Source organism: Rhynchophorus ferrugineus, unplaced genomic scaffold, assembly GCF_030347505.1.
Source record: "Rhynchophorus ferrugineus isolate W39M unplaced genomic scaffold, kcgeb_rfMv2 rfM4, whole genome shotgun sequence".
NCBI classification, from domain to species: Eukaryota; Metazoa; Arthropoda; class Insecta; order Coleoptera; family Curculionidae; genus Rhynchophorus; species Rhynchophorus ferrugineus.
Window position 1 is genome coordinate 47621452 of NW_027472583.1, and position 23369 is coordinate 47644820.

Below are 23369 nucleotides of genomic sequence, written 5' to 3' on the forward strand. Positions count from 1 at the left end.
GTTGTAAAATATGTTCCGTTTTCTGTTACTTTAGACCCAGCAGTCCTTCGACAGAGAAAGAAATATTTATGTACGACATAGCGACCAAAACTGTCAGTAAACTTAGCGGAGAACTGTCATCAGCTTTTGTGGAAGCTGCTGAAGCTAATTCTGACGACGAAACTACATCTTCCGACAAGGTGGAAACTAAAATAACTCCTGGTAAATATTCTTTGACCAAGGGTCTTTTAAAGTCATAATTACCATCTGTATGTTTGGTTGCATTGTATATATTATACTTATTTAAAACACAGAAAGAAACACTTTGTTATATATAAATATATCATATATATCTTTTCTTTATATTATCTGATTATCTTTAGGCATATTATCTAATTTTTGTCTTTTTTTTCAGATTCTACAGCCAAGTAACGCGCCATCTTCAGTAATATCTTATAATTAAGCCTTATTACAGATTTGAATTGTACATAGAATAAATATATTTCACTGATATGCCATTATCAATTTATAAAATCCTAATATAGTGATTATTAGAAAATATATAGTTTGGAAACACAAATAATTTGAAGGAAAATTCGATAGTTTATTATTTATTGCTACTGCGGTTTCCAAATATGTATTTTGCTTCGGTGTAGAATTCTGGCTAATTTGTGAGACAATATAATTTTTATAAAAAAACTTCATGGCTTACATAGACTTTTAAAGTTCGATTTAAAAATCTACGTGAGTCTCATTATTGGTATTATTGTAGATATAAGAATGCGTGATTTTGATAATGTACAGTGTATTATTATATTTTTTTAATAAAAATCATCATAAAATGTAAATGTTTTAATTCCCTCCTAACTATTAAAATCAATGTTTTATAGAACTCCGTAATAGTAGTGTATATTTGGTGGCCTGACCGTTATAATTTTCATATTTTGATATATATTAAATTTAGTTTACACAAAAATTCTCTAAAATATCTAGTTCTAATATATTAAACGATAACGAAGAAAGTCATACTTTAATCTAAAATTACTCTCAGTTTTAATTTATTCAAATGTCCTATTATAATTACATTATAAAGATATAAAAGTGACTATAGAATAACTATATTTTTATATAAAATTATCATTATAATTAGTATTAGTTAAATACATGAATAATGATTTAGATATGACAATGACAATATAGGTAAACTATAATCAAACTAGATACTGTTCTGGTAACGGATTTAAATCACTAGTAGACCAAAAGATGGCATCTTCAGTATTAACATTAATTATGCACGGTACAGATAACCAGCAATACACTAATGGATCACCAATATATGTCTTTGTTTATTTCATAGAAACGTGATGAGATAGGTTGTGTATGATTGTGTTCTATATGTTCTTGACTTTAACAGATTAACAAAAGGTTTTTTGACAGTGACATTTGAATATCACCAAACAAACGACGTAATGCGGCAGTATGTCACTTAAAAGTTGTTAATAGAAATATATAATTAGTGCTGTTTACTTTAAAAATGGCAGTGATGGAAGGGTCTTTAAGCAAATGGACAAATGTAATGAAAGGGTGGCAGTATAGGTGGTTTGTTTTGGATGATAATTCCGGCCTGTTGTCGTACTACACCGTGAGTACAATTATTCTAATCTTCTATTAACCTCTAAACAAGAAGGCAAATGGGCGTTTTAATCAGGATGTAAATCGTTGTTGAGGCCCTAAATGGTAAAATAAATTTTGATTGATAACAAAATAATTACACGTGAGCTTCTATTTTTATTTACATTCGGTTAATGTGGGTGTATTCTATTAATCTCCACTTTCTTTTATGTCTTTCTTGTTTATTTTTATTGGAATATTATTCAAAAATATTCTACAATGTAGAATAAACAAAATAAACTTGTAGTGACTACAATTACAATTAGTATTTGACTGACGGGAGATAGTTCAGTTTCTAATTGTTTTACCTCAAATTTACTTTTGTTAAATTTGACTTCAGTGATATATGCCGCAAATGAATATTTACATTTAATAGTAATTTGCTTTAATTCTAGATCTACTGAATAATTATTTGTTTTATGACAATTTATAAAAGTTTATCATTTAGTGATGAATAGGTGACTTAATCCTAATTAATGATTATTAAATGATATGATATATTAACACTTATTAATGGGATGTCTTAAAATAAAATATCATAAAATGGTATTAATAATTAGATAATTTTCAATATCATAGATGAAAGGTATTTTGGTTACAAGGACGTTATTTATTTCTTAAAATTATTTGTATAGAAAAATATAGAATATATAACATCATTGCATACACATTTTTTGCAAGATTATATTTTTTTGTTCCCGTTGTAAATTCTCTACTATATTCCATAGTCTCTATTATATTCCATGTTAAATATATGTAACATTTTTTTATTATAGTATAATGGATATGTAATTTAATAATTATTGAAAGTTTACTATTTTCTGATTTCATTGCTTACTTAGTTCCAATAACTTAGCTATATTTTTTACAAAAAGTAATAACTAAACTTCAATTAATGTATACGTATACAGTAGAATAAATATTTGTTGTTATTTCCTTTTAAATGTCTTGTATAATATAATCGACTTGTTTGAACAGAAAAAAAAAGATGGAATCACTACTAAATGTTTGTTTTAACCAGTCATAAGTAGTTTCCTTCTTATGTTACTTTCTTTATTATTACAGTCAAAGGAAAAAATGATGAGGGGTGTTCGTAGGGGTTGCGTACGTCTTAAGGGTGCTTCTCTAGGTATTGATGACGAAGACGATAGTACATTTACCATTACCGTTGATCACAAGACGTTCCATTTTCAAGCTAGGGACGCTGAGGAGAGACAAAAATGGGTTCGAGCACTAGAAGACACGATTTTCAGGCACGGTAAAGGGGTAAGTTTAATGTATTTGCGAATTAATCATCATAGAAAAAAATTACAGCCAGTTAGATTTGAACAAATAATTATATATTATACTAACGAAAATGCTATTTATCTCTAGAATCAGTTTATTGACCTATTTCCCAGCGTCTTTGTAATTGGAAAATTGGATAGCCCAATGGCGCCATGTCTAGGGCGTCTTAACTGCTTTGTTAATTGGGTGAATGGATGAATGATCTAAAATTACTCTATATATCGCTTTATAATATATGAGGTGATTGTGTTGATATCATTATCAATTAAATGCAATTTGTCATATTCAGTATTGTATTTATATAGAAACGTTTTATCATTTGTTTAACAAATCATGCCAATCATAAATCATTTCGTGTGCTTTTTATTATTATTAGTGACAGATTATTACATCAGATTATCAATTAAATCAAATAGTACATTGTCTTTTTAAGTTTGATGGACAAATGTTTATATTTTTTCTGTTTATGTATAGATTTTATATAGATTTTACTTTGTTTATTCCAGTCGAGATGGGAACCACCCCATCCGCCACCAACATTGAAGGACTTTGACAACAAAGTGTCAGAAGCCGACGCCTATCTTCAACTTATGATTGAACAAACAAGCGTAAGTTTATTTAAGTAAGAGCCGCAATGGATTCAACACCACCACGTTCATACTGTTCACAGAAATTGGAAGAGAGAATGGGCACGCTAACTGACTCCCAGGAAAAGGCTACTTGCGAGCTGATATTGAAGAACGCTAATGTATGTTCACGCATTGTTTGAAACTTTTGTACTATAACGGAGTCGTTTTTTTCATTTCAGGTAATGCTTGATAACATTAAACATTCTATAGTATTGTTGCAAATTGCAAAGGTGGGTTTTGAGATAGGGATTTATTTAATGGTATGGCTGATTGAGATTTATTTCAGAACACTGCTCATCCGATTAATGGCGTGTATCATCAAAGGGCAGGCCCATCAAATAGTGTATCATCAATACACAATGGTAAGTAATATAGGAGAATGCTTATATAAGTCAAATACATATACAGTTACCAAGGTGTTCTTTGCTGTAATTATCTATTTTATAAAGTTGTATTGTACATGATTTTTTTTATTTATTTAGTAAAATGATAATTTAGGAGATATTATAAACAATCAGTATTCAGAGATTGTTGCTAATCTGCATATGTATTATCAATTATTATTTATGATTAGACAATTTTTATGGGCATAACAACTGAATGGATGAAAGTTAAGTTTATCATAAACCTAATATAATTCGTTTTCAATCATAATAAAATGGGATTGTACGCCCTATGACCTTTCAAACAAAATATCAATTCATCATGTGTCCCATTTAAAGAAATGTTATTGTGTCTAAGTTGGCATTTTCTTCCGTCGCTCTAAAAATAAACCACTCAGTATTGCGGAAAACACCAACCGAAAATGGTGATTAAACCGTAACGGTTTGGCGCAACCATAAGCGAATGTGTTTATTGTTGCAGAGGTTGTGGTCACAGGAGAAGCGGTGATCCAGCAGGGAATCGAATTGGGTTCCGAATGTTTGGAGAATGGACGCCGTCATCTTCGACCTATTATCCGTAAGTATTACTATTCTTGACAATGTTACGATATGATATACTCGTGGTATGTTTGACGGATATGACGCGTGCGGTATTACCGTATAAACACTTAAGCAGACTTTCGTTTACATTTGTTTTGTTTACATTAACTCGTTTTCAGCTCCGACAACAGTGCTCGTTGTTCCCGATATGTCATACTCGAGTTCGGAAGGTGAAGACGATTTCTTCGACGCGAACGATGCCCCGTTCGTCGGTAGTCAGGTGCCATCACCAACGTAAGTACAATCATTTTAGAATCTGTAAAACGTATCGTATTTCCAAAGAACTCTCTGTCAAATGTTGAAAAAAAAACAGTAGTTTCGATTTTAATCGTGTCCGCCACTGGCCGACGCAGATGCTCAGTGCCTCGGCGCCACTCTCCGTCCCCCTTCCCCCCAACAATATGTCGTCAACTTCGCCGGCGTCGGCCCTTCGAAACCATCGAGTCAGATGATTTCGATATTTTGACGGCGGTACGCGTGCCGGCTGCGTAAGTGTCGACCCAGTAGTCAAAACAATCACGCAACACTTATCCCGTTCTAATCACCTAAAGTCACACGGATTCAGTATTACAAGTTACATCCGAGATCTTCGACTAGGCTCTGCTTCACCGGCCTAGTAAATTCACAATTGTCATTTTAAAAAAAATCGTATTTTATAGATACAGGTAAAAGTTTCCAAGAAATTGTTATAATTCGCTCAGTTTGATATTACATAATGCGTTGGATTATTTAGCATGTGACTATCGACCGTCGTGCGGTTCAGGAAATCCCTCGGGGACCGAGAAACCGTGATATGGCGTGAATAAAAGTGAAACTCCTTTTACATATTTCATGGTCGCCCAAGGAAATTGTGTCAGAGAATATTTTTATCTATCCAATGCAAAAATGCAAGGAATTTTTCGAACGATGGAACAGTTGAAGATAAACAGAATAAAATTTGCCACTGTATTTATCCCACTTCTGTAAATTAGTTTCTTGTTGTTGATGTTTTTTTCTTCAAAACACGCATAAAAATATTTACTCTAAGTAAAGTCTATCCTAACCTCTATGTTTAATTTAATTGGTATTTGTTTTTGTATGCAATATGTCGTAGTTATCATCAAGAGTGGTTAACAGTTGTTGAACTTCCCATATTTCTACTCATCTTAGCTATTTTGGTAATTACGTGCAGTCTGTTTATTCTCTTCAAAAAAATGCATTTATTTGGTAAACTGTATCACTTACTGACTCAATATTTATCGTCTACCACTATTTCAGTTTTTAGTAAATAATTATGAAGAACAGTAATTGAAGCATTTCATTATTATTTTATTAATTACATCTTACATTAGATATGCTCAGTGTAACGCTAATTTACAAAGTAATGTATTACTACTGTTCTATTGTACTCGCATCAATACACAAACAAGGCGAGTACGGAATTAATACATCAGTATGTATTTCCCAAATTAAAGTAAAACTGAACTATTTAAGCTAAAGTTACACTTAGACACTATACGAGTGCATGTGGTTTCTTTCGCTTCAATCTTCGCATTTCCTGTGTGTTGTCCAGGAGCTGTTTTGCTTCCACGTTGCTGCGATTGAATAACCTTATTATTTTGTTATTATGACTTTAATTTTAAAAATGAGTATTCATCTTCTGTTTAATATATTATATATTTACTCATGTGTGAACAGTAACTTAGTAAACTTACTGAACTAATCAAATCCTTATCTTTATAATATACAAACACACACGTATATATATATATATATATATATATATATATATATATATATATATATATATATATATATATATATATATATATATTGTTTATTTTATATACCATGAATGTAAATGCTAGGCATGTATATGATAGTTGATTGGAAATATTATGGCTTTACTGTATCAAACAGATCAGTATATGACATAACATGGTTGTGATACAATGTTGGACGGTTTTTGTGCAAGTGTCATAAATGTCGATGGGTGCTGAGATTGGCGAAGACGGGACAATATGATGCGTCTTATCAGTAGTCACCTTAGTTTTAGGCGAAGGTAACTATAATTTGTTAAAAACACATATTAAATTACTTTATCTGTTATGCTTGCATAACACACATTGGTTTGTTTGGATTTTATTCCATTTTGTGTTTATGTCCTTTTACTAAATTGTGTCGCATTAATATATATATATATATTTTAGTCAATATGAAAATAAATAATAGTCTTCACATTGTTTTTGTTGATAATTGTATTTTTCCAGTAGCTTACGGTCATTTGATAACGAAAACCAAACGGCCGCAGCGCCAGCTAAAACGAATCCTGTGGCTGTTTCAACGAGCGGCTCCAGACCACCGTCCATTAGAAAGGGTAGTACCAGTAATTCCGTGCGCGGTACAAACCAAGGAGAGCTTGACTACGATGGTGAGTATCCAATACAAAATAAAATCGCATCAAAATCATGTGGTAAGATTAAAGTTAGAGATCTCAATCGTCAGTTTCATCACCGTCAATATCAACGGCGTCGTCCTGACCCCATTTTCCGGACATAGGGAACGCATGAATATTTCAGTGCCTAATAAAATTTATTTTCGCTTATGGAAAATAAACTTGTAGTGGGGACAGTTGACAGTTGAATGGCTTAATTTATAATTTCCTATTTATGTTCTTCTATAAATAACGTTTCCCCGTAAAGTTAAATGAATTAAATCAAATATATCTTGATTGTTTGATTAGTTTGGATTAGTTCCATGGATTGAATATTGGAGAGATCTTTTTCATTAGTGAATCTACAAATGTGTAAGTTCATTGATTTTTTTCCTTATTTTCCTAGAAGTCATATTTTGTGTCATAAATAAAAATATATTTGATTCGTTCACGTTATTCAATTCATGTGAGAGGTGCAAATTTTAGATGTTTTTTTAATGCAATTTAAAACAAAACATTTTTAGGAGTTATTTTTTCTCAGATTTTTTGCTATTTTAAGAAAATACAAAATAAAAAATGAAAGCTAGAGGCTATTGAAAAAAATTGAGCACCCTGGTGAACATGAAAACGCTGTCAAGATTTGTATGGAGAATTTTATGTTTATAGGTTTATATTATCTCGTTACTATGATTTTAATTAGGATAATTCTTAATTATGCACTATTATTAAAATTATAATATATTGGTTGTTGCTTTCACCCTGTCTAAAATTAAATTCATGCGAAGAAAACGTAAAATATCGTAATACATTTTTTTTATTCATACAATATTTTAGTGTTGTGCAAGATTATACTACAGCGTCTTATACTAAATATTCAAACATTTTTATTAAATACTATTCCATTACATTATAAACTCATTTAAAAAGTATACAAAAATCTAGGTCTTCTTTTTTATTACGATAGCTATAATGGCACCAATATCTACAGTAAACCAGTCTGTTATTTCGACATTAACCAGTTGATTATTGTGGTACACATTGACCTTTACGGAATATTCCGTCAAATCATAGTGATGTAAAATGGATATTTTCGCTTGACTATTTTGGGCTTGGTGTGTCAATTCGTATTTGAAACCGCGTTGGTCTTCCACATAAGCTTGGAAATTATTATTTGTCGTCTTCAGAACGTTTGTATAAAATGTTTTATGGGTAAACAAGGGCGAGGAATGTTTCAGATCAACACTATGATTTGAGAAGTTATTTGGGCAACTTTGCTCATGGAATATTAAGTACATGAACGATTCTCCACAATTATATCGACAGTAAAATGTTAACATCTCGTAAACTTTCTCGCTCAGCGGCGCATAGCATCTAATGCAATTATTTGGAAAGTACGACTTGCAAATTATACAGAACATTGTGCCGCAATGTACATCCGTGCATTCATAACACACTTTAATAGCCTGCAGTGGCCAATAACTCTCACAAAACGTACACCAAATTGATTGAATAACTTTTCCTTTATCATCTAAAAGATAACGACTGTCTTCAGACACCTTCATGGTCCTCAGTCGGCTCCTTAATGCCTCCGATTTTACCTTATCTAGGTCAATTTTCGGAAAATTACTTTTTTCAATTTTTTTTGTTTTTGGATTGGCAGTCTTTGTTTCTTCCTGGGTTGACTTCCATTTCCACGTCGATTGAAATGGTTCGAACTCTATTTCAAAAGTAACCAAGTCGAAATCATCTTTAATAGGCACTCGATGACAGTCACAATGATCGTTCCAGAGACTGCATAGCTTCCAGGGGGAACAATACAATTCTTGTCCCGAGTTCAAACTGAGCAATTTGATTCGATGTGTTGTCGAACGGTCTTTGGATCTGACCGAAGAACAGATGATGTTTAATTCATTACCTTCTTTGAACATGAAAATAGCAATGAAGATGTTTCTGTTCTCATTATAATAGAAGTACCTGGTTTTCTTTATCTTCTTAATATGCAGTGTTGTGGTGGGATACGGTAACGTACAACTATGGTGTTTGGTCATTACGTGGTCGATCAGGTCCAAAACTTTGCGGTAATTTTTTTCTTTTCGACATAATGGACACACATAAACCGAACCTTTGCAGATGGCTTCATGTTTAGTTACATCATCGGTACTAATCAGTTCCAAACAACCTTCAAACCTAAAACAAATATTGTACTAGAATAAATGTTGTAGAAAAAAATGTGTGGAATATCATTTGAGTTTAACATTTATTTCAAGAAATCCTCAGAAGAGATAAATAGACCGCTTTTAGAAGCATATGACATAAATGAAGTAGAGTGTTGTGAGGGTTTCAAAAGCTTACTACCAGTGAAGAACATAGTGCGAAGCCGAACGTGTATGAAGACATGACGAATATATTGAAGGCTTAAATCGTACTAAATCACCATGAAAGAACACTACAAATTGTAATTGATACACTTGAATCAAATATTTAATGCAAAATACATAGAAATAAAAAAGTCATCAGATTTTGCATGATGGCAATATTGCTTAATTAAGTTTACACTTAAAAAGTTTACACAATAAAGAATTATTAGTTATAAACCCCGATTTACTGGCTACCACTTGTTCTGGTCTTACGAAGAAGCCAAATTGTTCCAACATGGAATCCGTGTTCTTTGGAACACATTGGACCAATTCCTAAGAATAACGCTTTTTTTCTATTTCTACATCCCATTTGAAGATTTTTCATAAAGAAAAAGATGCAACTAGATTATATTCCCAATAAACAAGAATAGTTTTAGATGAAATCTGTTATAATATAGATTCATTTTGAGCAAGGCAATGGTAATATAATGTGGAAACAATTTAAATTCAAATTATGCAAAAAACAATTTGAGAAGTTTTTCATGAAACGCGAGAAGTTATAATAAACAGGAGAAAATAGTGTTATAAAATATTAACATTTTTATATAATAGTTATTAACAGGTCAATTGAAAAGTCCCTAGCCTACCATTGTAAAACAAATTTTTTTGCCAAAATTAGTTTTTTTTATTCAACATAATTCCTTTCAAAGGTGATACACTGATTATAGCGACCCTCCAACTTTTCGATACAATTTTTGTAGTACGATTTGTCTTTTGCTTCAAAATAGGTCTCAGTTTCGGCGATCACTGCTTCATTCGACGAAAATTTCTTCCCAGCGAGCATTCTTTTGAGATCTGGGAACAGGAAATAGTCACTGGCCCACTAGTTGGGCCAGATCTCGAGAATACGGTGGATGAGGAAGCAATTCGAAGCCCAATTCATGGATTTTTGCCATCGTTTTCACTGACTTGTGACACGGTGCGTTGTCTTGGTGAAGCAGCACTTTCTTTTTCTTCAAATGCGGCCGTTTTTCGGCGATTTTGTCCTTCAAATGGTCCAATAATGCTATGTAATAGTCGCTGTTGATGGTCCTTCCTTTTTCAAGGTATTCAATGAAAATTATTCCATCCGCATCCCAAAATACAGACGCCATAACCTTGCCAACCGACTGTTGCGTTTTTCCACGCTTTGGAGCGGGTTCATCGTGTGCAGTCCACTCGGATGACTGTTGATTGGACTTCGTAATGAAATGATGGAGCCATGGTTCATCCATTGTCACATATCGCCTCAAAAACTAAGGTTTATTACGCTTGATCATCTTCAATCACTGCTCCGAATCATCAACTCGTGGCTGTTTTTGGTAAAAAGTGAGCTCGTACTTTGCACAGAACTTTCTCATACCCAAATATTCGCGAATGATATGATGTACACGTTCAGTTGATTAGAGTGTCTACTATTTCATTCAATTTCAATTTACGGTCATTCAAAATCATTTTGTGGATTTTTTAAATGTTTTCTTCAACCTAACAACAACACAACAACCTCTTTTGGGCTCCACTGCGTTCACCGTCTTCGGTGCTCATTTCACCACGTCTAAACTTAGCATACCAATCCTTGAGGGTTGATTTTCCTGGGGGCAGTATCCGGAAACTCGGCATCAAGCCAAGTTTTTGCTTCAACTGTATTTTTTCCCTTCAAAAAGAATAATATTTTATCAACACGCGAAATTCCTTTTTATCCATTTTTTTTACAATAACAAAAGTTGCTTCACTCAAAAAACTATAATTCACAAACTAATGATCCGACAGCTGTCAAATTTATACACGCATCTTTTGAGGGTTAGGGCTAACTGAAAAACATGGATCTAATTTTAGTAGCCCCATCTATGTGTTAGGCCGGGAACTTTTTAATTGACCTGTTATGAAGTATCATTCCAATCAGAAAAGTTCTGTCATTTATCTATATTTTGAAATATTTCACAACATTCATATTTTTAAACCACTTTCTTATGTTACGGTTATTCTATAGATGTTAACATAAATTTATAAGCGAATTTCAAGTATTAGTTTAGAAAAACTAACCAACATTTACCTGTTGATGCATGGAAACAGTATATCTTGGGCTAGATTATTGAATAATGATGGAACACCATCGTCATTTTCTTCAACACATCGGCCACATTTGGTTTCACCCGATGCATACACTTTGACGGGTAAACACGACAAATAACTCTTACACTGACTACAAGTTTGCTTTTCTAGCCGACCTATCTGAAACATTGTCAGATTTTAAACAGTACTAATTATGAGATAACGGTATGTCGAGTAGATGATAATTTGTATAAGTACCGTATATCTGATATAAGAGTTGTTTTTTTATATGATTAGAAAAAATATCCAGCGGTTCAAAAATATCCTAAGTAATTATTTTAACAATTTGCAGCACTCTATGACGACGACGATGAACCGGATGTGGAGATGGAAAGCCATGGATCCGTTATTAGACATCTTTTGTCCCAGGTTAAGATTGGCATGGACCTGACGAAGGTTGTATTGCCTACATTTATCCTTGAACGACGATCGTTATTGGAAATGTATGCGGATTATTTTGCCCATCCAGACTTATTTATTAGGTAAATATTTTGATTATCAACTTATAATTTTACTGTGGTACTCTCGTTAATTTAATTTACAGTAAATAATCTTATCGAATTTTAGTATAGCTGATCAGAAAGATCCTCGGGACCGCATGGTGCGAGTAGTGAAGTGGTACCTATCATCATATCATGCTGGCAGAAAAAGTGCTGTTGCCAAAAAACCATACAATCCCATTTTGGGAGAAGTGTTCAAGTGCCATTGGGATGTCCCAGTCAATAGCAATAATCCAAGTGACGAGATTGTTTCCGATGGACCTATAGAATGGTGTACTAAAGATCAGTTGTCATTTGTTGCAGAGCAAGTGTCACATCATCCTCCCAGTAAGTATATGAAACCTAATTTCATCAACGAGCACTGCAATTCTCCTGCCTTTCAGTATCTGCCTTTTACGCCGAACATTTTAACAAAAGGATCAGCTTCAACGCCTACGTATATACCAAATCGAAATTTTTAGGACTGTCCGTTTGTGTCTATAATATCGGACAAGGTATCGTTTCTGTGAGTATATAACCAACATCAACTCAGAACTATGAACATAAAACCGAACATACGGTGCAGGTCCTCGATTACAACGAAGAGTACGAAGTAACATTCCCAAACGGTTACGGCCGATCAATCTTAACAACACCATGGATCGAATTAGGTGGTACTGTAACCATCAACTGCCCGCAAACAGGCTATCATTGTGATATTGAATTTTTGACTAAACCTTTCTACGGGAACAAGAAACACCGAGTTAATGCCGAAGTCTACAGCCCTGATGATAAGAAACCATTCTTGAATATTAGCGGCGAGTGGAATGGCATAATGGAAGCCAAATGGGTTGACAAGGTTAGTAAAACACTAATAATATCAGGTTGTTCAAAAGTATTCATCGTGATTAACGCTTACGATGTTTTATGATTTATATTTAGATTTTTATAACTTATAAAACATAGTTTCTTCAAAATAATCATCTTCTAAAATAATTTTCTATGAACGTTCTAAATGTCATTTAAAATACTTCCAATTTGGATTAGGCTGGATTATGTTTTTTTTTGTTTTTTTTGTCAGATTAATTAGTTAAAACCAACCTTCTGGGAGATCATAGTATAAGCTCCCAGCAAGAGAAATGGATAGGGAGCTATTTAATTAATGGATTTGATGTTTTTGTCGTCGCCTGCCTTCTGTTGTATTATAAATGATACTGAATATCATAAAACCTCTCATCCCACCCTGACTGAAAGTACATATACATACATATAAATGCCATATAAGGACGTTATTCTTAATTATTTTGTTGAATATCGCTATATCATAAAAAAATCGTATTAAAATCGTATAAGTTCTGAAATATGAAGGGTTTAGTATCAAAAACTTTTAATTTACTTTAAAACTTAAAAAGTTAATTCAATAAGTCGCTACTAATTGAACTAACTGGACAAACGACACTGACGACCCACATTACATCACTAGACTGCATACCGATTTCCTAGAATATCCATTACAGTATTAATAGCGCTATTAATATCTCCATCCTAAAGAAGCCACGAAAAAGATCATAGTCATTATCCCATATAGCTTTTAAGTCTAGTCAAATTATTTACGATCTTCTGAAATATACTGGTATGTTATTGCCTGTGTTGAATGGTTTCATCTTCTCAAATTACATTATAGTCCATGGTTTCAATTAAAGTCACTGATATTCCGCGTTTAGTGGCTGTACACCCAGAACTTCAAGCTTCCGTCCAAACTGAAGTAGACTATGTTAGTTCATAGATTTTATTTATAATTATAGTTTTTAAAAACCGTCTTGGAACCTGAACTGCGATGTATGTCTCCGAAATTCACGCACTAGTCTTTTCTAATTCTAATAGTTTATGGTTAGGGAACTTTAAGCATCTTCAATGCGACTTTGAGCATCTTACAGTTTGAACTGAGATGCTTTTGCCTTTTATCTATGTTAAGGAATGCTTCGTTTTTCCTTATAAATTGCTTATTTCCTTGATAAGTAAGTTGGGTGATCCAAAAGAGAACAGCCTTATGATCTCACCGGAATTCTAGCGACTACACCAGTTAACATATTACCATCAGACCAGCATGATTTCCAGACTTATTTCTTAGAATATCTAGATTTATATCTGTAGTTTGATATAATAATATATAATGTACTATTATATAATACTATACTATATACTAGTATTTCACAGACTATATATATATATATATATATATATATATATATATATAATACTCGTATACAGTGATGAAGGTAATTTAACATATTCTTGGTAATATACCAAATTGTCACTAAATGAAATTTATTGAATGATTCACCGTTTTTTGAATAAATATATAATCATGAAAAAATTAATTCATGATAAAAAAAGTGAATTACTAGCTAATATTACAGCTCATTATAGCCTACATTGTATAAGCAGAGAAAAGAGTTAATTGGTAATTGTTAATTTTCTTTGTAAATTGATGTTGGTTGATGATTAATTGAATTATTATCACTTTATATTTTTTAGACGGAAAGTGAATTATTCATTGACGTAAACGCCTTGAGCTTAATTACCAAGCGTGTAAGACCGATTAGTCAACAGGGCGATAACGAGTCGAGAAGAATGTGGAAAGAAGTAACTGCCGGATTAAAGTTCAACGAAATCGATAAAGCCACTAATGCAAAACAAGCCCTCGAACAAAAACAGAGAGACGAGGCTAAGGAAAGAAAAGAAACCGGAAAGGAATGGCAAACAAAGGTTTGTGTATTAATATAATAAAGTTAGGAGAGCTGTCTTCCTAACGTTCGTCATCGTTTAAATATTTCAGACAAATTGGTGATATTTTATTTTTTTAATTTTCAGTTATTCCAGAAAATCGGAGAAGATCGATGGTGTTACATAAACCAGTTAAAGCAGCGTTTGCCACCAAAAACATCGAACGCTACATGAAGTGTCAGTGATAACTCGGCAAAGCTTCTGTAAGACCTACCTTTCTACTATGCTATGGACTTAAATTTTCATGATCAACTGACAATCTGTGATAATATATCATGAAAATTTTTATCTATTCCAAACCAAATATCGATCTAGACCTTTTTTTAAATTTCGTTTTCGGAAACAAAGCGGAGAGGGCAACAAAATTGTTACTGTTTCATGTTGTTGTAGAAGAACATAATATAAATAGAATGTTTAATTTTTCACGTTCTAGGATAATTGCATAATGTTGACCACAACTATATCAAGTAATATAATTTAGTTATAAGTGAATTCTTTATATAAAAGCTCTGCAAGACGTATATATGATTTTCCTTATTTATAAAGTATTACTCTCCTGGTATATACAATTAAACTCCTGAATTGTCCAGGGTACTAATTATTTAAGATCAATCAAATTTTTAATGTAAAAAACTGAAGAAATAGTAGTTTCTTAAGGTAGAAAGATATTCTGATACACTACCCAACAATAAAAAAAGTTGTTTGGCTTTTATGCTACCTACATTTATAATACAGTAAATTGAATCAGTATATTAGCTTTGCAGTTTATATTCAATATTGTTTGAATCACCCTATTTATATTGTTGGTTGTGGACATAAGGTGGCTGATTACTGATTATAAATTTAAGCTGAACTAAAGAAATACTAACAGATGCGTCTTTTGTAAATAAATATATACGCCATGTATTAACAGACAGCATTTATATTTTTTACTCCATAATTTTGGAATAAATTAAACATTATTGTACAGTATAATATTTTCGATTGTCTTTAGTTTCCAATTTAGTATTATTCGGTTAAGAATTGGTTCAATTCATTAGGTTTGGTTTGATATTTTATTATGTAAGGTAATAACTTGCCTAAAAGGTTATAGTACAATCAGGTATATTGTAACGTGACTTAACTTCCGATTAAATCCTTTAAATAAATAAAATGATGAATATATGATAGTGTTTTTTTTTTCAACCAAATACAATTTTCCTGCATTATCTTGATACAGAAAAAATCAGCTTCTGTCTATGGGTTCCTACAAAACTTGAAAATTGAAATTTAAAGCGTTTTAGATTTATAGATTTTTATATTTTGCCGTGAGTGTCTATTATCATATTGGAATGTTAATTGATAACAATGTGTTTTGTTTTCGGTATATCTATGATGGCTAGAATAATTGTATTTTTTAGATAGTTTGTAATTATCATGATCTTGAGATTTCGAAGAAAGATACTTATTATTAAGACTACTTGCTGGGTTACTGTTTTAAGCTTGCAAGAACAAATTACACTTTTTTGATGCATGCTTCATTGGCAAGTTTTCATAAATTAATCAAATTGATTGACATTAACTATTGCATTTATAATATTATAGCAAATATGTTATTGCATTAGGTAAAGCTATTAAACATATATAATAGCCTTGACAGCCTTGTTCTATGTAGTTAACAACATCAATTAGCTGGCTAAATTTCATTTAGGAAGACTTATTGCATGTAAAGCCCAATGATGTCCTTCTATAAAAATAAATACAGTAATACCCCATTGGCAGAGATCAGATTAAAATTTGATATGATAGGATTTTTTTAAATAGATTTTTTATTATATGCATTGGAAAAGTCAATAAACATCTGAACAAACTTGCCAAGAAATTACTATTTCGAGTTAATCTAATAACTAACAGTATGTACTGTTACACTAAGTTGATATATAACAACTGAATATGGCACTTAATTTATTATCGCACGTGTACAGTCCATTAATAAATGGTATTATAAAGGAGGAATTATTACAAACGGAGAAAAGAAACCGCTCAAGAATTACCGTAAATCCTCCATATAAAAAAAGTCTGGTGCTTGAACTCAATCATGCCCATGAAGTAGAACCGTAGTGACACGATGTGTTGATAGCAACTTGGATATTTCGGCTTCTCGTTCATATTATAAAGGATTATTAGATAAGATAATTTAATCAGTGTATGTATCTATTTAGACATGGGGTTACACCACACGCAATAAAGTGGATAAACGGTTTTGTTGTGGATCTATGACTACCTGCACACTTTTTGTGTGTGTTAACGAACAAATATTAAAAATAAATAAATACACGAAATATATACTATAAAAGAGTAATTTTACTCTGCTTTGATATATACAAATAAATAAACAATATAACAAATCAAAATAAATATTTAAAAATACAAATAATTGACGTATCAAAAAAGCTCTCTAGTATGAAACAAAACTTAATCGCTATCATCATCGCTGCTAAGGCACACTATTCTTCGACGTTTGGATTTTTGCGTAGGTTTCTCTGTTGACTTTTTCCGTTTTTTCTTTTTCTTTAGTTTCATTTCTAGAATTTCTAATTCAGACATTTCATGGCTGACGGTTGGCTCATCTTCATCCGTACGCACACAAAAGGAGTCCTTAAATCCATATTACGTTAGAATATTTAATATATGAAGATTTTAATAAAAAAAAACCTCTAAATAAGTATCGTGTTCATCGGCTGCTGGTTGTTGCGAGAAGACATTTGATACATTAAAGCGTCTTTGTGGTATTTTAAACTTTCTTTGAATAACCGGACTTCTGTAAAAATAGTGGGAGTAGTAATGTAACCGCAACAATAATTATTCATCTTATTACTTCGTAGACTGTAAATATTTCGCATGCATCTGTGTACAAAATATTTGAGTTTCATCATTGACGAAGCTTTTGTCATAACAATCTAAATTCTCTTCGTTCTCATCGTCTGATATAAACACGTTGTCATCGTCGGAAACTTCAGCCTCTAATTCCAGAAAATCACTTTTCGGTTTCTTTTTTTATGAAAATAATACACTTTAAATAATTATAATTGAAATATATGGTGAAACATATTTTACCTTATTGTTTTTTATGTCTTCTTCTTTTCGCTTTTGATTTGCTAGTTTTGGAGCTGTCGGTTTCAGAAACTTAAAATCTTCAAACTCGTCACTGGAGTTTGAATGATTCTCTTCTGTTTTCTTCACATTTAGCCTTTTACTGCTGGTATATCCCGATTGTCTTTTTGAAGTTGACGCTTCCATACACGTAGATAGAAATGAATCGTTGAATTCTTCATAATTTGCTAAGTTATTTAATATATCATCATGTTTTGTTGAGACATTGAATTTATCATTGGGTATAGATGTTTCATTTTCAGATTCACTGATAAAATTTAATACTTGTGTAATCGACATACCTGTTTCATCTAAGTTATTTTCCTTGCCTTTTTCAGCGTGAACAATCTTAGTAACGTTATTATTTTTATTGATAGCCTGGGTTATGGCGTTAAAATCATCATCATCATCATCAGAAAAGACATGCTTTTGCAACGCAATTTTATTTGATATTTGACTTCTTTTATTATCAAGTATTTTCGGCGATTTTACTTTTTTTTCATTAGTTAATTGTGTTAAAGCATGAAAATCACCAAGTTCGTCATCGTTATTATCAGAAAATAGGGCTTGTCTCATTTTAGATTGTTTCAGTCTGGATATCCTGCCATTTTGACTCTTTAAAATAGGTGATGGCTTACTTTTAGTTAGTTGTGTAGACAAGAGAAAGTCTATATCTTTGGTTTTATCATCACATATGGGTTTATTTCCAGAATCGCACTTCTCTACTTCAGAGGCTTCTATAGTTTGCGTTGTGCATAATTTTTTGCCATTATTCAGTTGAGTTGGTAAATTAAATTCAAAATCGTCGTCACTATTGTAACAATTTTCGCGACTTTTATTATTTTTAGGGGATGAAATTATGTTATTATCATCAGGATTTAAACCAAATTCGGATAGATCATAGAAATCGGTAATGTCAAGTGTGCGATCAACCGATGAGCACGGGCTTATTACATTAGTGGGCACGGGCTTTTCTTCTTCCTGTAATAAACCAAATTCAGGCAGATCGCAAAGTTCACTGAGATCACCTTTCTTCTCTGGAACGGACTTTTTATCTAAATCTATTCCGAACTCCGAAAGGTCACAAAATTCGCTTAGATCAATTTTCTTTGAACAAACTGATTTAGATTCGAGTATAGTATCTTCCGGTACAAGACCAAAGTCAGAAAGATCGCAAAACTCGCTAATATCGTCCATTTTTGATTTGCTACGTTCCTTGACATCCGTAGATATACCGAAATGGGATAAATCACACAATTCATCGATGTCGTCCACTGTGGAGTTTAGATTAGAACATTCTTTAGCTTCGGACCTAGATTTATTTATAGCCTTTTTCCTTATATGACGCTTATTATTACTTAACAAAATTGGTGAGTCCGGTTCTACATCACTTTCATAGTGAGTAACTTGCGAGACAGGAGAAATTGCGTCTGATTTTAAAACATCGCTTAATGACTCCGCAAATAAATCCTTTAACGAGTCTAACTTAAACCACTTTAAAAGCTCCTGTTCAGACATCAAATTTTGCGTGGTGTTGTTATTTTTAACTGGCTGTTGTGTTTTTTGGGTTTCAAAGATCGATTGTCCAAATTTGTCTAATAAATTCGAATACGATTTTGGCGCTTGGAAATTTAACGAATCGTTTACTTCTTCACATTCTGGGGCTTCTTCCTCCTTTTCATCATTAAAAACAATGGCGTTCTTCTCCGCTTGTGTAAAGTCGAACTGCTCAAATATTTCTGCTTCCAATCCATCATCAAAATTAATTACGTCGTCATTTTTAAGGGACTCGTTTCCGTTTAGCGTTTTAAAATATGTCGTTAGATCTGATAGCGAAATTGTATCTATTATATCATCTGAAGGAACATAATTAGTATTTTTTAATGGCTGTGGTGAATGGAAAGGAACGATATAATTTTTACAGGAAAAACCTTCCGGACAGTGTTGACATTTCTTATCCCATAGACTTTCTATATCCATAAACTCATACTGTGATAGTAAAAGGAAAACTTCTTTAGGTACATTTAATGATTCTTGGAATGGTTCCTCTGTTATGGGTGTAGGCAGTTGTGTGGGAATATCCCTTAAGCCTTTTAAAATAAAATCAGCTAAATTATTTTAATAATGTTACAAATCTAATTACCTTTACTTGGTTCTTCAGTTGATACAAAATCATTTTGACTAGTACTTTTAAGAAACATATTCCTTATATCACCCTGTCTTAGGTTCCTTTTTGAGTTATCCTGGGTCCAACATTGTACTTGACTAGGCATATTAAACCTTTTGGCATCAGCAAAGCTCAATAGATTCGTCAGCAACTGAGAATTTTTTGAGTTTCCGATAAAATATGTCTTTTGAAGTGTTCTTTGTTTTTCTATATGTTTACCGAATATATTTCGGAAATTATACGATTCTTTCTCATTTACATCTAAAATGTGTCGCAAGGTTTAATATTTTTCAAATTTTAATAACATGACGGGTACTACCTTGGCTAAATAGCATTACTTGCTTAGGTATTCTTTCCCCTACATCCACAACATCAATATCTTGTGAAAATATAAGTTCTGATGAATTACTTGAGATGGAGCGCAACATTTCCTAAACGTTATAATTAAATACCATACTATATTTACCTGAATTACGTCTTACCTTAAGTGACTTCTTTTTTTCAATTTTTTTAACAGTAATAAACATTTTTTCACACCTAGGCTTAATGTGTTCTGGTATTAATCTTGGACTTTGATTATACATCCCAGCCAGGAGATGTTTTGATCCTAACACAAAAGTTGATATGTTATTCTTATGAATCAGGCAATCTTTAAGTGTTTGTTGCTCTCTGCCTTCTGTAACTAGTGCTATAACTTTTCCTTCCCTTTTTCGCCCTGTTCTACCCATCCGCTGCACCATTCTAATCGGGGACTTCGAAGAAATATCAAAGCATACAATAAGATCAACTTCGCCCACGTCCAATCCTTCCTCACCTATACATGTTGATAATAAGGTATTGCACTTTCCTTCTCTGAATGATTTTACGACCTATACAAATTCATGATATTTTATATAGTTAGAAAAAGCTAAATCATATTTCTGTACCCCTATCTGAATCTTCTGAGTTACACCAGATCCTTGTCCGAGAAAAATTTTCGGTTGTATAAGGGGGCGTGACTGCAGTAATAAAGCGTGGGCCTCCATTACTGATTCCCGATATTCAAAAAATACTATAACTCTAGTATTTTTTTCTCCATTGGTGAAGTGGGCCACTAAGATATCTCTCAACTTGTAATATTTCGGATGTCCGAACACTATATTTTTGGGGATCTGATAAGTTAGTTAAGAATTGAATTTTATTTACCTTTGAATTATTGAATTTTAAATTAGTGTACTTACTTCTGGATATGTACCATCAGGAAGAACTTCAACATTTGGAATAGGACCCAAATAATCTCTAACATTATTTAATATACTTCTAATTTGAGTGTTACCTTTTAAAAGAGGTTTCTCAATATGCTCTGTAAAAAAGTAATTAATTTTTAAATAGCAATAACGTTTTTAAAATAGGTTTTTACAGAAAATATAACCAAAATGCATTAAGTACATAATTTATTATTCATCACCATTTTTACCGATCTATAGTCAGTAGTCGATCTGTAGCCTTTTTCATTCTGGAGGTTCTACCAAATTTATATAAAAAAGTACGTGAAACTGGAGCAATAACATTTATTTTTCATTGCAACCTGGGATTCTTGATGCTATAGATTGCGCATGTGACTCAGAAGCTTTTAATAGCATTTTAAGCAAATGAGGATAGACCCTAGTTCATATATTCGAATCTGTTCCAATGTAAATATATTTTTCTTAATGCGATATACTTTGAGTCGAATGTTTTTATTGTTGTTATTTCTTCTTATAAAGAACAAAAATTAATAATCATATTGTACTTACCATCAAAAAATGAGAGAAAATTTCTAAGTCCATGCCTAATGAGTAGCTCATATGCATGATATAAAGTTACACATATATTTAAACATCTCATAATTTCTGAATAGTTAGATGATCTAAAAATATTCACATTAAATTTTAACACATCACAATTTGATAGATATTACTTTGTTCCACGATTTTTACTTTGAAAATCCTTCATAATCATAAATATTTTTCCTTTAGTCAATGATCCACAGTTTCCATGTATTACATTATATTTTCTAAGTGTTTTCACATAATATTCCAATACCTAAAAAAAGATTATTATTTCTTTTTTAAATATTAAATTCACACTAATACTATACATTCAAATATTCATCACGAATCTTCTCTAATTTATCACCAAGATGTACAACAATTGTTTCTAGAGATCTCTGATACACATATGGCTGCACATCTAAACTCTCTTCAGTCCTAAATTCTAAATGAGATATATGTAAATTTTGAATAACCTAAAATTTAAAATACATTAAGAAACAACTTTTATTTCTATAATTTGCTAACCTCTAGTACATCATTGACATTATTTCCTGGGGTGGCACTAAGTGCTAGTACTCTAAAGTATTTATGATCCTGAGATACCAGTCTTCTTATTACTTCACAGTAGGCATGGTTACCCCTGGCTCTATGAGCTTCATCAAACACCAGACATTTTAAATTACCACCTAATTCAGCAATTTTATTCAAATCATTTTGTAATACTTGTGGGGTAACATAAAATACTCTTTTTTCTGTCCAAATATTGGCTCTAGATGTGGATACTTTAGCTCCTAAAATAAAATATTATCATATAATTAGAGTATAATTTAAACATGTTTAGAACCTGTTAGTTCTGCTGTAGATTCAGGTGGAATTGCCATTATGTTATAACAAGCATCAATCTGCTGTTTAACTAAAGGCTTGGTAGGAGCCATAAATATAATTTTTCCATTTGGGTACCATCGAAAATAATTATACATTACTACTGCTGCTATAAATGTTTTACCTAAACCAGTTGGCAGACTGACCTAAAGAGATTTAATAATCCTTTTATATTAAATCTACTCATTCTTTGATAAAATATTTACCAAGGTGTTTTCATGTAATGCCTTTTGGATAATATTGAATTGATAATCGCGAGTCGGATAATTTGTTGGATATATCCATGTTTTTCCTGCTTGAAGATCAAATCCATCTGTTTCAATATCTCTGGATATCTCAATAAATCTTAAAAAAAGTGATTTATATTATAAAATACTGTCCTATTTTACTCAAACCTACTGTGTTTGAATTGTGTTAGTTTCCATTTATCTGACACTTTCTAACAACTGTTGTTTAATACTTATCTGACCATAACACAAAGGAGTTAATTTAATGATTAACAAAAATAAAAGCATTACTAAATCATTTTAAAAACTTCGTTTATTGACAACATTTGTTTACAAACATGTCACTTGAAAACAATGAGGTTAGCAACGATTTCTACTTCTTAAGATTATCCCAGGCATCTAGGCACATATAATTTTATTGTGCATGTTTTG

General features: G+C 31.9%; 4 protein-coding genes across 7 annotated transcripts in view; 2 read left to right on the plus strand and 2 right to left on the minus strand.

Moving 5' to 3' along the window:
• LOC143196450 (uncharacterized) overlaps window positions 1-821 on the plus strand; it is a 43943-nt gene extending 43122 nt beyond the window's left edge. The window contains exons 7-8 of the mRNA XM_076404129.1: window positions 35-201; window positions 395-821. Coding sequence (XP_076260244.1) covers window positions 35-201; window positions 395-411 — 184 coding nt within the window. The 3' untranslated portion in view covers window positions 412-821. The remainder of the gene's footprint in view (window positions 1-34; window positions 202-394) is intronic.
• Window positions 822-1415: 594 nt separating this feature from the next.
• LOC143196453 (oxysterol-binding protein-related protein 9) lies at window positions 1416-15900 on the plus strand. Of its 2 annotated transcripts, none has more exons than XM_076404135.1 (15): window positions 1416-1621; window positions 2716-2916; window positions 3444-3545; window positions 3608-3685; window positions 3746-3796; window positions 3853-3928; window positions 4431-4526; window positions 4669-4783; window positions 6799-6959; window positions 11763-11952; window positions 12038-12297; window positions 12354-12475; window positions 12536-12808; window positions 14488-14718; window positions 14824-15900. In XM_076404135.1, the coding sequence occupies exons 1-15, from the start codon at window positions 1514-1516 to the stop codon at window positions 14908-14910; spliced, it is 2151 nt and encodes a 716-aa protein (XP_076260250.1). In that variant the 5' UTR covers window positions 1416-1513; the 3' UTR covers window positions 14911-15900. The 2 variants fall into 2 exon arrangements, with proteins under 2 accessions (XP_076260250.1, XP_076260251.1); XM_076404136.1 differs by having other exon boundaries at window positions 1417-1621; window positions 6802-6959.
• LOC143196454 (uncharacterized) lies at window positions 7837-11647 on the minus strand. The gene is made up of 2 exons (XM_076404137.1): window positions 11412-11647; window positions 7837-9149 (listed from the first exon to the last, which is right to left on the minus strand). The coding sequence occupies exons 1-2, from the start codon at window positions 11597-11599 to the stop codon at window positions 7901-7903; spliced, it is 1437 nt and encodes a 478-aa protein (XP_076260252.1). The 5' UTR covers window positions 11600-11647; the 3' UTR covers window positions 7837-7900.
• Window positions 15901-17059: 1159 nt separating the features above from the next.
• Fancm (FA complementation group M) lies at window positions 17060-23308 on the minus strand. 3 transcript variants are annotated; one of them, XM_076404101.1, is made up of 16 exons: window positions 23110-23308; window positions 22917-23055; window positions 22673-22856; window positions 22354-22619; window positions 22155-22301; window positions 21975-22099; window positions 21811-21923; window positions 21256-21377; window positions 20962-21186; window positions 20518-20904; window positions 20355-20466; window positions 20018-20296; window positions 17833-19958; window positions 17594-17766; window positions 17431-17536; window positions 17060-17373 (listed from the first exon to the last, which is right to left on the minus strand). In XM_076404101.1, exons 1-16 carry the CDS (start codon window positions 23133-23135, stop codon window positions 17191-17193), a joined length of 4713 nt encoding a protein of 1570 aa, XP_076260216.1. In that variant the 5' UTR covers window positions 23136-23308; the 3' UTR covers window positions 17060-17190. The 3 variants fall into 3 exon arrangements, with proteins under 3 accessions (XP_076260216.1, XP_076260217.1, XP_076260215.1); XM_076404102.1 differs by having other exon boundaries at window positions 17594-17736; window positions 20012-20296; XM_076404100.1 differs by having other exon boundaries at window positions 20012-20296.
• Window positions 23309-23369: the final 61 nt, after the last annotated feature.